Source organism: Festucalex cinctus, chromosome 13, assembly GCF_051991245.1.
Source record: "Festucalex cinctus isolate MCC-2025b chromosome 13, RoL_Fcin_1.0, whole genome shotgun sequence".
Classification (NCBI taxonomy): domain Eukaryota; kingdom Metazoa; phylum Chordata; class Actinopteri; order Syngnathiformes; family Syngnathidae; genus Festucalex; species Festucalex cinctus.
In genome coordinates, this window is record NC_135423.1 from 25,615,884 (window position 1) to 25,630,030 (window position 14,147).

The 14,147-nt window shown below is 39.3% G+C and overlaps 1 protein-coding gene across 1 annotated transcript in view; it reads right to left on the reverse strand.

Annotated features, from left to right (window-relative positions):
- Nucleotides 1–2,585: 2,585 nt before the first annotated feature.
- sorl1 (sortilin-related receptor, L(DLR class) A repeats containing) overlaps nt 2,586–14,147 on the reverse strand; it is a 172,698-nt gene continuing 161,136 nt past the window's right edge. Inside the window, exons 41-48 of the mRNA XM_077540257.1 lie at nt 11,417–11,610; nt 11,168–11,287; nt 10,811–10,975; nt 10,511–10,685; nt 9,966–10,072; nt 6,994–7,186; nt 5,969–6,178; nt 2,586–5,737 (exon numbers count right to left, since the gene is read on the reverse strand). Coding sequence (XP_077396383.1) covers nt 5,670–5,737; nt 5,969–6,178; nt 6,994–7,186; nt 9,966–10,072; nt 10,511–10,685; nt 10,811–10,975; nt 11,168–11,287; nt 11,417–11,610 — 1,232 coding nt within the window. The 3' untranslated portion in view covers nt 2,586–5,669. The remainder of the gene's footprint in view (nt 5,738–5,968; nt 6,179–6,993; nt 7,187–9,965; nt 10,073–10,510; nt 10,686–10,810; nt 10,976–11,167; nt 11,288–11,416; nt 11,611–14,147) is intronic.

Below are 14,147 nucleotides of genomic sequence, written 5' to 3' on the forward strand. Positions count from 1 at the left end.
CACCCATATTAGTAAGTGCTTGTGATCGTGTTTAGGTCATCATAGAAAGCCTTGCTGGCCCTGACCACTAACCACTGCTAAATTGGTGTGAATGTGAGGAAGTCAGTTTTCCTGGAAATCGAATAAGGACAAACTGTAAATAAAATAGATGAATGGACATTATATTACTGAAATAAAGGGAGCGCTTTTTTTAGGGATGTATCAGACCGCTGGGTGGAGCCTATTTTGTCCTGTGTAGTTATTGGCCATTGTGCGTTTTGAGATTCCGGGCTAAACAAAACCTTCAATTGTCAAGTTTTGGTTAGTTGGTAGTTACAGTAGTCTGTCTACCAAACACATCATTAGCATTTCACTGAATCCTAGATGACACTATAACTTTTCAACACAAAATATCAAATGCTGCAGCTGCAGACTTGAAGCAGAAATCATCCTGGTTTGAAATTGATGCCAAAGTATTTACTGCCCCCTTGTGGATTATATATATAGCGTTCACATGTACTGTCCCAGCTAACCATTCCAAGTTTATGCCATGACCCTCAGCACCCCGAGAATCTTTTGATGAGTTTGATGTGCTACAAACACAGAGAGAGCGAGAGCAATGAAAAACACACCTCAATGGTCATGTTTTTTTTTCTTTCTAAATATTCGATTACCGTGACAAGAATTGAAGTGGAGCAAATCATGATTAATTGAAACAGCAAAAACAGAAGTTGTACAAATGAAACAAAACCTAAGGAAACCTTATTGCAGTAATTTTGCCGAACACCTAGTTTTCTAAAATGATTTAAAGGGGGGCTGTGGACATGATTTAAAAATGGTAAGACCTTAATCTTAACCTTAAGGTAGGCTACAGAAGAAAAAAAAAGCAAAGTTTTTAATCTGGATTTATGTCATGGTTCGGATCTAAACCCTGTTGTGTTTCTGTTATTTCAGTGCCAGTGACGAGGGGGGCGTTCCCTAGCGCCGCACCTGCATCACATCAGTAATCAGGACTTTAAAAGGACTCCGAGGAGCAACAGCCAGCTGTCGGATTATTATTTGCTCACCATTGTGTCCAAGTGGTCTCCGCGGTTTCCTGTTGGTAAAGTTTTGAATCTGCTGTCGTCCTAGGTTTAGTTTTGTATTCACGTGTGTGTATCCGCGTCGCCTTTTGTTGTCTTTCCGTGTTTGATTGATATCGTGTAAATATTTCGTGTAGTCCTTGCCGGTGGCAAGTGTTTTGTGTTTTCTATTCGGTCCTTGCCTTTTGCAAGTGTTGTTTGTTACGTAAGTGTTTTTCAGTTACGTTAGTACTCCTTGCCTTTTGCAAGTGTTTTCAGTTACCTTAGTGCTCCTTGCCTTTTGCAAGTGTTTTGTGTAATTCTCATAGTCTTGCCTGCGAGCAAGCTTTGCTTCTTCGGTTTGTCAAAAATAAATCGAAATTGTATTTTTCCTCCTCTGAGCCTGCGTTTCTGGGATCTGTTTTTTCATCGACTCTGTCGAGTCGTAACAATTTAAAAGCTTTTTACACTGGAGGCTGACTTCTCTTCTGTTGGCAGTTTACTGCATTTGTATGTGTCATAACACGTAATCCATCTTTGTATGTATCTAATTACTTTGAACTTGAGGTTCCACAAATTGACCCAAGTCTGCACATCTCAGAGCCCTACTGGGTTTATATTCAATCAGCATTTCTTGAATGCATTCAGGACTTGGATCTGCACTACAAGATTAAGACATAATCAAATGAATGTGTACAAGTTAGTTTTTCACTGCTTTCATTACATTATGAAAGTACAGGACATTTTTATTGAGAAGAAAGTGAAACAAAATCTAACCTGATGGCAGATTGGAATCTTTCTACTACATTATATTGATGAAATTATTATGCAATAAATTGAGAAATTGGAGTAACTACACCTGACATGATTAATTCATATTCAATTTATGTAATACATGATATAACTTGGGCGGCACGGTAGTCGAGTGGTTAGCACGTCCGCTTCCCAGTTCTGAGGTCTCCGGTTCGAGTTCAGGCTCGGACCTTCCTGGGTGGAGTTTGCATGTTCTCCCCGTGCCTGCGTGGGTCTTCTCATTCCAAAGACATGCATGGCAGGTTAATTGGGCGCTCCGAATTGTCCCTAGGTGTGCGTATGAGTGTGGATGGTTGTTCGTCTCTGTGTGCCCTGCGATTGGTTGGCAACCAGTCCAGGGTGTCCCCCGCCTACTGCCCAGAGCCAGCTGAGATAGGCGCCAGCAGCCCCCGCGACCCTTGTGAGGAATAAGCGGTCAAGAAAATGGATGGATGGATGATATAACTTGTACCATATATTAAATACAAAATCGCAAGTACAGTTTTTTGAGGACATCAGTATGTTTAAATGTCCTTGATCAGTATGTACAATGTTTCTTTGAGTCAAGATTAGAAATAGTCATCCGACAACTGAGCAAACAAAATATTAAGGAATAAAGAGTAAAATAAACATATCTAATAGTCAAATGCTTTAAAGTGTTTGAAATATGTTTTAAAACTTCAGATATTTGTCCAACACATTTTGTCATGTCAAATGGCTCCCCAAATATTAAGAATAAAAATGACAGTCAAATGGAATTTTAATTACCTTTATTTCAGCATAAGTGGTTTTGAAAACACCTCACTGTTGAACTTTTTTTTTTTTTTTTCTTGCAACCTCTGAGATATGCAAACAAGACATCAATATCAAACACGGCCAAGTCCAGATATCCGTGCCAAACATTTTGAAGCAAGAGTTGACAGATAGGTGGGGCGAAAATGGCCAAAAACAATAATTACACTTTATACATGAGTTTAATTAAAAAATTGCTAAAAAGTGTCCCCAGAAGGTGAATTGGAAAGGAGAAGTGATTTGACAAAACTGAACAAATGCCCTGGAAATTGGTTCATCTTTACTTTTGTGACTGTGTATACATACGTGCAACATTGGTCTCTATCATAAGTTATACAGACGCCTGATGAGTCTTATAAGGCATGTGGTCAAATAGAAACAAAAATTACATTGAAAAAAAAAAGTGTTTACAGAGAGCAAACGTGAAATCATTGCCATAAAAATCTAAGTTAAGGCAAAGATGACATAAAAAGATGAGGAAGTCCAACCAAAAACAAAACAAAAAAAAAAAGTTCTAGCAAAGAGCCTGATAATGTTGGAAACGTGTTGGCCTTTGTTAGTACAATTGGGATCAGTGAGTCGTCAAAGAGAAAGCTGTACGCAGAAGCATTTCCACATCAAGACACACAAACACAAAAGAGCTCGCTGACCACTGTGGAATGGTTGCTGACACAACCACTGTAATAAGAATGAATGAGAGTGTACGTACAAGTCACAGGTAGTGATGGCAAAAGGAGATGAGCATAAAATACATTCATGAAAACTTCTTAACAAGGAAAAAAAAAAAAAAAAAAAGTCAAAATAAAGCAGAAAACCGGCTCAAGCCCAGAGGCTACATAAAACATTTCAGTTAAAAGACTACCATACAGACAGGTCAGGGGACGGAGGGGTGGGAGGTAGGTGACATGAGTGATGGATTATTATTTAGTTTTGTTTTGAGAAAGGGCATTTCTATAAATCCAATGTATTGGATTTATTTACCTACTTTATTTACATACTTATGTATCCCAGTTTCCCCTGGTTGATTTAAACTTAATAAAAAATGGCCTGACTTAACTCCAGTATAGAGATCCAGACGTTGACATCACCCGTCCCAAAATAGACAATTAGCGCCACCATATTGGCAATATAGGAAACACGTTTGCCAAAAGTAAAAGTAAAGGTAAAGGTCAAGTAAAGTAAAGTAAAGAACACGCATTCTCCAGACTACCAAAAGAGGAACTGATGCGTAGCCAATGGATCACAGCAGCCATAAAAACGGATGACCAACAAGACGGAGGAATTTGGATCCTCCTCATTGCTTGTGTAGAAATCACTTCATATCACATATCAAGTGAATCAGTTAGTCGTGTAGTTATTAAATGAAGGCGAAAGACGTGATCGGGCACTTTGTACACGGTGGCTGAATTAGCAGATGCTAACCTGCTTTGACGCTAGCTTCCTAGCACACACAAAATGAGGGGCAAATAACCTGTTTCGTTTGTTTGTGCTGCTACAGTGTAAGAGATATAACAAAGTTACATTTAATTCACTGACCAACAGCACAAAAAGACTTTTTAAGGCAAAAATGACGGTGGTGCCACCCGAATTAACTGATGCTAACCTGCTTGATGCTAGCTTCCTAGCACACGCAAAATGTGGGGCGAATAGCCTGTTTCGTTTGTTTGTGCTGCTACGGTGTAATAGCTATAACACAGTTGAATATATTAACTGACCAACAGCACAAAGACTTTTTAAGGCAAAAATGACGGCGGCGCCGGCTGAATAAGCAGATGTTAAGTTGCTAACGTAGCTAAATGACACTGCAAGCCTTGCGTGAAACTGCTAACTTCGTTGCCATTTTAACCACACATAAATGGGACATAAATCCGGGTTGTACAAACTTGTAATGCTTTTGTATGATCTGATCACATTTACAACGGTGAGTGTGTATTCCTTTGGACGGAAAGTTCACGCGAGGACACCCATTGTAATACTGCCACAGGGGGGCGTGTTTTGGAATTGGTGACGTGACGTCCGGATCTCTATGGACAAGTGTTGATTTGGGAAGTAAAATCTTCAATTAAACACTAAACATGTGAATCCTAGCAGCAGCTACAATCTGCTTTCTATCCCGCCCACTGATCCATTCCAAATTAGCCCGGCCTAACCTGTGAGGATGATGATGGTGGTGCTTCGCTGAGAATTCCCTGAGAACTCCAAACATGTCGACTACATTTATGGCAAAAAGCTGGGGAGGAACATTTCCAGTTGTGAATGATTAAAAAGATCAACATATACATATATTAAAATAATGTGGTGCAGCGTTACAAAGATAAGATGCATTAAAAGCCAATATTTACAGATCGTTCTGCTAAATTCATGTGAATTAATTATCAAATCATCTTGGCACGTGTCAACATACAAACAACAGTGTGCTGGTGGTGGAGCGGGGGGAACAAAAAAAAACGTGTATTTATGTAACCAAGCGTTACGAAAGTGTTGTTTTGAATGCATGTTTAACATTCAGCTTGTTCCCAAATAGCAATCCAAGATATGGATCATTCAAATTGTACAGATGATATGTGATTTAAAGCTGACTGTTCTGTCTCACACTGGGCATAAAAGTTTGCTGTGATATGCTGTTATATAAACATACAGTTGCCTTTTTTTGTATTCAGAGATTTTGTATGTATTTGTTTTATATGTGCATTTGTATGTTTTTTTTTTTTTTTATTATTATTATTTTTGCATTCTATACTTAAGTCTCTGGATGCTAATTTTGGCTTTAGAGCAATGGACCACTCAAAAAGGAGTCCATCTTTCCACGTCGTACTCAACAAACGCTAAATTCTTCACAGTATGCCTCAGTGTCCAACACAACCTCCATATATTCTTTTTTTTCCTTATAAAAAAATAAGTTATTGCGCATCCAAAAAAAAGTGCATTGTATATTTAAAAATATCTATCTCTCGTTTCTTCATGTTTCTTTCGAATTTGGTGGCTTCCTGCCAACAGGCTGCGGGGCAGGGGAGACGAGGAGGCGGTCAAAGGAGCGAGGTCGCGCTACGCGATGACCATGGGAACGTCGTCTGAGAAGCCGTTGATCATGGGCGCATCTTCGTCATCATCCACTGGGGAGAGATTAAGTTCAAAGTTCACTGTTATCTTATCCTTAATGATGTCATATGACTGTAAGGACAATGTCACAGATAAGTTCGTACTTCAGATAATGAAAAAGTGTCTCGTAAAATAAGTGACAATGACCGTAGACACGAGGGAAAAAAAATACTGATTTTGCAATATTAATTTAAAAAAATGGAACAATAAAAATAATCCAGTGAGAAAAATGTGAACTTGCTCACCTAGCTCATCCCCCGAGGAGAAGATGGCGGAACCGAGGCGCGAGTTGTAGTGAGAGTTGGCGAAGGCGGTAAAATTGTTCTGCAGTCGACGGTGTCTGAGGTAGAGCACCACCAAGCCGCCGCAAACTCCCAGCAGCAGCAGGAAGAGGACCGGAACCACCACTGCCGCCGTGTCTTCGGAACGTTCACGTGACGAGGCCTCACTTGCTCCTAGAAACACCAAACAAGTTCTCTTGGCGCTTTCGTTTGCATGCATGGCCTTTTATGAGGTCTCAACAGTTCTCAAAATTTTTTAATTTGTACAATCAATATAGTGATTATTTTGCTGTGTATATTAGACAATTCTAAAACTTTCTGAGGGATGATAATTACGGCCCGACCGATATGCATTTTTTTGAGGTCGACATCGATTTTTGGCAGAAAAAAAAAAAAAGATTGCCGATTAATCTGACGATTATTTAAAAAATATAATGCATAAAATTACCCATAAAATGGGTTATATGTTCCCATGAGATTTGTGTGTGGATATTTGTTATTTGAAGGAAAAACACTCCCGAAGTCGATGCTAACTTCCTGTTAGCATTTGAATGGGATCCTCCATTCATTTGCATTAGCATTAGCGCTAGGCTAGCGTTATTTTAAAAATTAAGTATGTTTTGTATTTAAATATACAGTGGATGTAATTCTTCACATCGTGTATTTAGTTTTACAGTTAACTACAAATGCGGTGTCATTGAACAGCTTAAAGGACGTTTAGGGACAACAAAATAAACAGAATAACATACACTACACACTTGCTGGTTGCTAATGCTACGCAAGCAAAATGGTGCATTCAGGGTACTTTCACAGCGTCAGAAACTTTGGTTTCTTCGATAACGTTTTAAGGGGAAAATAATCTGCCAATTGGCCGATTGTTTTGGCCGATGTTTGAAGGCCAATAATGGATCGGTCGGGCCCTAGACAATGACTTGCAGAGTTTCGCTAGTGTAAAAACGGCAGTTCACAGTAGTTGTGTTCTCCAGTACCTGCTCCAAGCTGGTTATAGAGCAGCACTGCGGGTTCGCCACACAGTTGACCGTTGAGCAAGCAGCGGGCCTGGACGTAGAACGTGTAGTTGTGTCCAATCTGCAGGCTGCTGATGCGGAAGTAGGTTTCTGTTGTGTTTCCCAGGAAGGTTGTCCTGTTGGTCAAACTGTCGTACACATGCACCTCATAGCCCTGTAAACAATTAAGACTTTGTGTACAATTAATGAATAGGAGACAGAGGGCTCTGGGAAAATGTTATGGTTTCGTTTTGAATGCCACAAAGAATTTGAGGGAAAATATGATCCAAAAATCCTAAAATAAAATAACAGTGAATCATACAGCTTGATATGAGTTAATCGCAACCACTTCCGTGACTACCTAAAATAAATAAATAGATTAAGAAAAACACTTCTACATATTGAATAATTTTTAAGTTGCATATGTAACTTAACTACGTATACAAAATGATCACTTTAAATGTAATGTGCACTGGATTTAAAAGTCATTAGATGGCAAAATTATTTCCACTGAATGGATTGATAAAATATACAGTCAATATTAGTTTGAAATAAAAATAAAATAAAGGTCTAACACTTAAAATTTCATAAAAAAAAAAAAATAATTTTTAGGGCTGATGGTGGATTACATTTCTTTTATCGCAATTACTCACACAAGTTAAATAATTAACTCAAGATTAATTGCAAATTAATAGCACATTTTATATAATTTTAAATGTACAATAAATCTTTTTTAAGTTTTTCATACTCTTTTTAACATAAAAGTCGAAAAATATGTTGTTAATATGGTTGTATCTTTTATCATTTATTCATGCAGTAATTTCATAGTACAGTAATTCAGTTATTTGAAGTTAAAATTAAAAAGATGTACTGTACTGTAAAAAAAAAAAAGTGAAAAATTGATTTATGTTGGTCATTCTGGTCATTCTTTTGCCACTAGATGACACCAGTGCTTCATGTTGAACATTGGTGACAGCACAGTGTATTTTTCTTTTCATATTAAGGGCTGCTTTGAGCATTAAGTAAACTGGGCAAAAAATGATGACCGTATTTTCCGCACTATAATGCCGATGTCAGACTACACGAAAACAGCCCGATTTCAGCCCGACCGACGTGTCGCGGACAAACGGGGCATGTCGTAAACGATTTTGGGTTGACTTGACGTAGCCTCGCCCGTGTAGTGTGACACGTTCAACGACTGGTCGCCGGTTGTCCGGGACGGTTCACGACCATCACACCGAAAGTAGAATTTTTGCTCGTCTTGACGCATAATGTGACATACCTACGTCGTCGTCCGTTTGGTTCCACAGCATTGACCAATAGCGAGAGGGAGCGAAATGTCAATCACACACTGAACAGCACTTTATAGCTTTTTTTATTTATGTATACATTTGTTTCTTTATTTGTTTATGTATTTATTTATTTATCCCCTGGATATTTCATGGGATGGGGCCAGACAGGTGCATCTCGAGGGGAAAAAAAAAAAAAAAAAAGCGCCCCGCTGCAGCGCTGCGGCTGCATGGAGCGCACACGCATCCGTGCAACCCGTCAGGCAACGGCGACATGAATAGAGGACCAAAATATATTGTGACTGTTGTTCTAATAATTTCAGAAATTTGGGCATATGAGTGGGGATGGGCACATATTTAGTGCGGATCGATCACATTTTCATATCGTCGGGCCAGGCCGCCTTAACTGTCACCCGCTCTCACTTGAAAGTTTCCCCCCTCGGAGTGAGTGGCCTACTGTCCAATGCACCGTACTAAAACAAGTCAAATATGAATAAATGAAGCAGTAAAAAATACTCAAACAATATAATATTTCAGTGTTTGATAAAATAATAACACAAGATGTCATCCCGCAAATTAATTAACAAAATCAGCTATAATTATCCCGGCGCATATAGGCCTAAATAAATCAAAATGCAGTTTTGGCTACTAAATCATATTTTAAACACTAATGAGGAGCAGGGAGCGCAAGCAATGCGCTCACATCACACTTGACCCATGCGTGCTCCATTCACGCAAACACTCCCTGTCCTTGCCTCTTTTTTTTTTTTTTTTGTCCCACCTCCCCGACAAACAGTGGCCGACGCGTCTCTCTTGGCAAGACAATACACGATGATCGGCTGGTGTCTTGTCGCGTTCAGACGTGTAGTGTGACTACACGCCCCGTCCACGACACGGAGCGAATTTGTCGTGTAATGTGACAGCGCAACTGTCTTGTAAGACAAAAAAATCGCGTAGTCTGACATTGGCATTAGGCGCACCGCATTTTAAGGCGCACCTTCAACGAATGACATATTTTAAAACTTTTTCCATATACAAGGCGCATTATAAGGCGCACCTTCAACGAATGACATATTTTAAAACTTTTTCCATATATAAGGCGCATTATAAGGCGCACCTTCAATGAATGACATATTTTCAGAACTTTTTCCATATATAAGGCGCTACAGTAGAGGCAGGGGGTTACGTTATGTATCCATTAGATGGTGCTGCGCTAAAGGGAATGTCAACAAAACAGTCAGATAGGTCAGTCAAACTTTATTAATAGATTACAAACCAGCTTTCTGACAAATCCATTCACTCCCAAAATGAATAAAAAGCTGTTTTATTAATTTCTCTGAGGGAAAGTATTAGTATTAGCTAGCGATCCAAGATGGCAGGATCTTCTGCGCATGCGCATCACCGATCGCGCAGGGTCACCGATAGCGTCTTCACAGCGAGACCTTTTGCGGCTCAATATTGATCCATATATAAGACGCATGGTCAGCTTTTGAAAAAATTGAAGGCTTTTAGGTGCGCCTTATAGTGCGGAAAATACGTTAGTTTAGTTCAATGAAACTTGAAGTTAATATATTATTAATGCGCTAAATTCAACATCCCTAGTATTTTTCTACTTTCACAGCAATGATTGACATTGTAAAATTCTTCTAAAAGTTTTTTTCTCACCCTGCTCTCACTGAAAGTCTTTTCTTTGACTGCTAGGCTTTTCCAGAACAGGAATATGTGGTCATTCTCAGTCAGTATTTTCAAGGCCTCGGGAGCCGGAAGAGGAACTGCAACAGAAGGAAAATGTATTTCTTAAAAATAAACAAAACAAACATGGTAGAGCAAATATAGTAATTCATACTACCATGGAACAAATATAATTGTATTTTGGCATTTAAAAACAACGTAAAGTGCTATAATACAAGAGAGAACTTGGAAGTTCATGCAAGGGTGCCCATTTCAAAAACTTTATCGACGAGTATTTGGCACCAGCAAAATTATCTAGCGACAGACAGATCTTAATAATTTGATGTCTTTTTCTGGGTGGTATTATAATGGCATATGACTTGCTCAATATTGTATTGTATTGCTGTTAATCCTTTAAGTTATGTCAGTTTTGTTGTGTTTCTGTAAAGCACTTTGTGACAACTAAGGCTGTTTGAAAGCGCTATATAAATAAAGATCACTTGACTTGACACGTCACGAATCAACATGACGTTGTGTACCTGTGTTGAGAGTGAAGCTGGCTTCCTTGCTCATGTTGATGAGACGAACGGAGATGCTGTAACGTCCTCCAGGCTCCAGGCCTTTCAGCTGGTACTCCACTGTGTTGTTCTGGGTAGCTACTTTGTAGTCCCGCTCCACCTTACGGACCGCATCCCACACATGGATTGCATACGTCTAAGCAGAAAGAAAAAAAAATGAGACCATGAATATAAAGCAATCAAATGAAAAGAAGTGCAATGGTGAGACATCGACAATGTGCCCATCGTAATCATGATTACATAAAGAGATTAGATCTGTACCAGAGTTCCGTTTGGTGTATCATATGGTGGCTGCCACTTAAGTGTGGCGTCTGTCTTGTCTACTTTCACACGGTGGAGATTCCTGGGTGGGAGCCGTTCATTGGGAATCATTTTGACCACAACATGCTCAGATGGAGGACCGAAGAAAGGCGAGACAGCCCGTACCTAAAGCCGAAATAAACCAAAAACATTAGATGATTCAGCATTTATCAGCCTACACGAGTGCAACAAACACTATCTGGGCTTCAGCAAAAAAGTAACAAACAGAAAATGTGTACCATTTCACTGCAAAGCTTCAAGATTTGAACTGGCATGACATAATTTGACAAGCAAAAGTAAGTTTGTCTGTAGACTCACCAGAAAAAGATACTGCTCGTCACTGTCCACAGTGACTGTGAGATTGGTAAGCGTGGTGGTGACATGATGAGGACTATGGTACAAATCCAGGAAGGATGTCGCGTAAAACACACCGTACACCTACAAACGAACATACACATCAACACATTCATTAAATCTGGAATCGAAAAGTTGAAAAGAGCAGGCCAGCTGGCCAGGAGTGTAGCGCCCTCTATTGACCAGCCGGTGCTGACTGACAATGTAGTGTACCTGTGCCGATTGCCCATTGGTGATGGTCCAGCTGCAGTCCACAGCAGTTTGGTTGAGGGGGCGGGCTTTGAGGAGGGGATGGTCTGGCTGGACGCCAGTAGTCTGATGATGTGACAAGGCTGTGGCACTGTCACCGATGCTGGTGTGAGCCCACACAGCCACCTCATACACCGTCCCCGCTGTCAGGTTCATCGCTGAAGTTGGACAAAGGAAACATGATGACCATTTCAGCTGATTGTGATTCTTTGGCACATAAATAACTGTCTCATAAAAGCAAACGCTGTGCCGTTTCACTTTTTGGTCCAGAAATAAGATGTCCAACGTCCATATCAATTCCTGCAAGTAGTGTCAAAAAGGTTCAAATTTCACACAGACCAAGTAAATTTGCTACTGAATTGAATTGAGATTATTAGTATTTTTATACATTGTAAATTACCAATTTTTCAGAATATAGATAATTTTTTCATAGTTTGGCTGGTCCTGTGACTTGTTAATCAGGTCAGACTTGTATATATTAAAATTAGCGCTCAGACTGGCACCCAAAATTCCCATCCCTAAATGTGTTGAATGAACAAATTTGGGTTGGATTCGAAACTTCCACTTCTAATGAAGGACAAGTTTTTCTTTTTTTTTTAAGTTTAAAATGGCTTTCCTTATTAACTATAATCCCACATCACATCGTGGCATAAGTTAGAATCATGGTTGTTGTTTTTTTGTGTTTTAGTGTTGTAAATGGTAAATCCTTGTTGTGACGGATGTCGCATGCTAAAGTAGCGAGCTAGCTAGGGAGCCAGTCCCTTCGTTAGTTACTGTGAGAGACCATATGTTGTCAAGACGCGATCTGTGACTTCTACACGATCTGTGACCCGCATGCGCAAGAGATCGGCCATCTTTGATCGCTAACTACCGCAACCACACAGGTCAAAACACGTTCACATGCAAAATGAAACAGACATTGCGAAAGGAACAGGACAGGTGCATGTTTGTTTTTTAAATTTTAGTCAAAGCAGTCTTGTTACTCAAGCATGTCTTATAAGAGAGATAGATTTCTGTGCTGGAGCCATATTACAGTGTTCTTCCTTATCTTCATGTTATTTTTGAGTTTGACCGCATGGTGGCGCCTGTGCCCCCAGAAAATAATTAAAGCTCATGGTAATAAGCGTCAAGTGTATGTGAACCTTGGAGGCAAATAGTTTTTTGACCGTTGTCGTTGTCGGTATGCGGAAAGGATCGTGTTGGAAAATAATAAATAATAAAATAATGGAAAAGGATTGGACTTCATTGGAATTAAATTGTTTTTGACCACACAACTACTCTACAGGACTGTCTCAGAAAATTAGAATATTGTGATAAAGTCCTTTATTTTTTTGTAATGTAATTAAGACAAAACAAAAAAAACGTGTTTTTTTTTTTGCAACTTATGAAGTGTAACATGTAACGGTTGTCGAGATGAATTCCTCGTCGGTTATCTTATCTGGCCGTTGCATTTCTACGTGTGAAAGTGCTAAGCTTCGATTTTTATTCGGCTAGTTTGTATTCACAACAACGTGCAAGAGCTAACGTGCAAGAGACATGAGCTTCCTGGATCTAAGTAAAAGAACGGCGATCGGAGACACAAAAAGCTGCAAATGCAAGTTGGCAAGTAAGTACTTCTACAAAATAAACATAAACGAACATATGAGCACGTCCTGGAATGCCGCGGGGGACGTGCAGCTTCCCAACGGTATGTAGCTCGTCGCTGTGTTGACTTCCGTTCGCCGGATACAATTGGATACAGGCGGTGTAAATTTATCCGAAAAACACGCACGATTTCCGGGTAAAGTAAACGGACGGATCGGTGTAATGGAGCTTTTTCTTTCCGTTATTTCTCCGGAACCGTACGTCCTACGGGGAAAATGAGACATATCTGACACATATCTGGAACCGTGAGCACAAGAGATACGTGGCTCGTTGAAGTGCGACGCCGGATACGGGGGTGTAAATCGGGCCTTCCTGTATCCGAAAATCAAACACAATTTGCGGCTAAAGTCACGGAGGGGTCCCGGTGCCGCTCCGGAGCCCCACAAAAAGTCCTTTTTTCCCCAAAGTTTTCTATCAAAGCTACCGTGTTGCCTGATGCTCTAACTATGTCATATGAAAGATTCAAATTTATTTCTTTATTATACATATATACAACACAGTTAATTTTCTTCATAATCTATTATTTGGCTTCTGTTGTCCTATGGCGGGGGGAAATAATAATAATAAATAAATATACTATATTTATGCATAGTTTTGATGCCAATGAACATTTTGGGTGGTTGAAAGAAAAAAAAATATTAAAAAATGACTTAGTTATCACACCTCAAAGGAGCATTACATAATTGGCTAAAATTTACTCTTCGAGGGTGTTCTGAGTTAAATTGCCATTGTCAAAAAAATTGGCATGCATTGAAAAAATTGTTGTTATAACTTATTGCCTTATTCGAAGCTCTAATTATGTCATATGAAGTATTAATTTTTTATTTATTTTTTATACATGTATACAGCACAGTTCGTTTTCTTCATAGTCCATTCTTTGGGCTTGTATTGTCCTAAGAGGGGGGAATACATAAAAAAAAAAAAAAAACATATGTATGGATAGTTATGATGCCAATGAACATTTTGAGTGGTTGAAATAAAAAAAAAATATAAAAAATTGACTTAGTTATCACACCTCAAAGGAGCATTACATATTTGGCTAAAATGTACT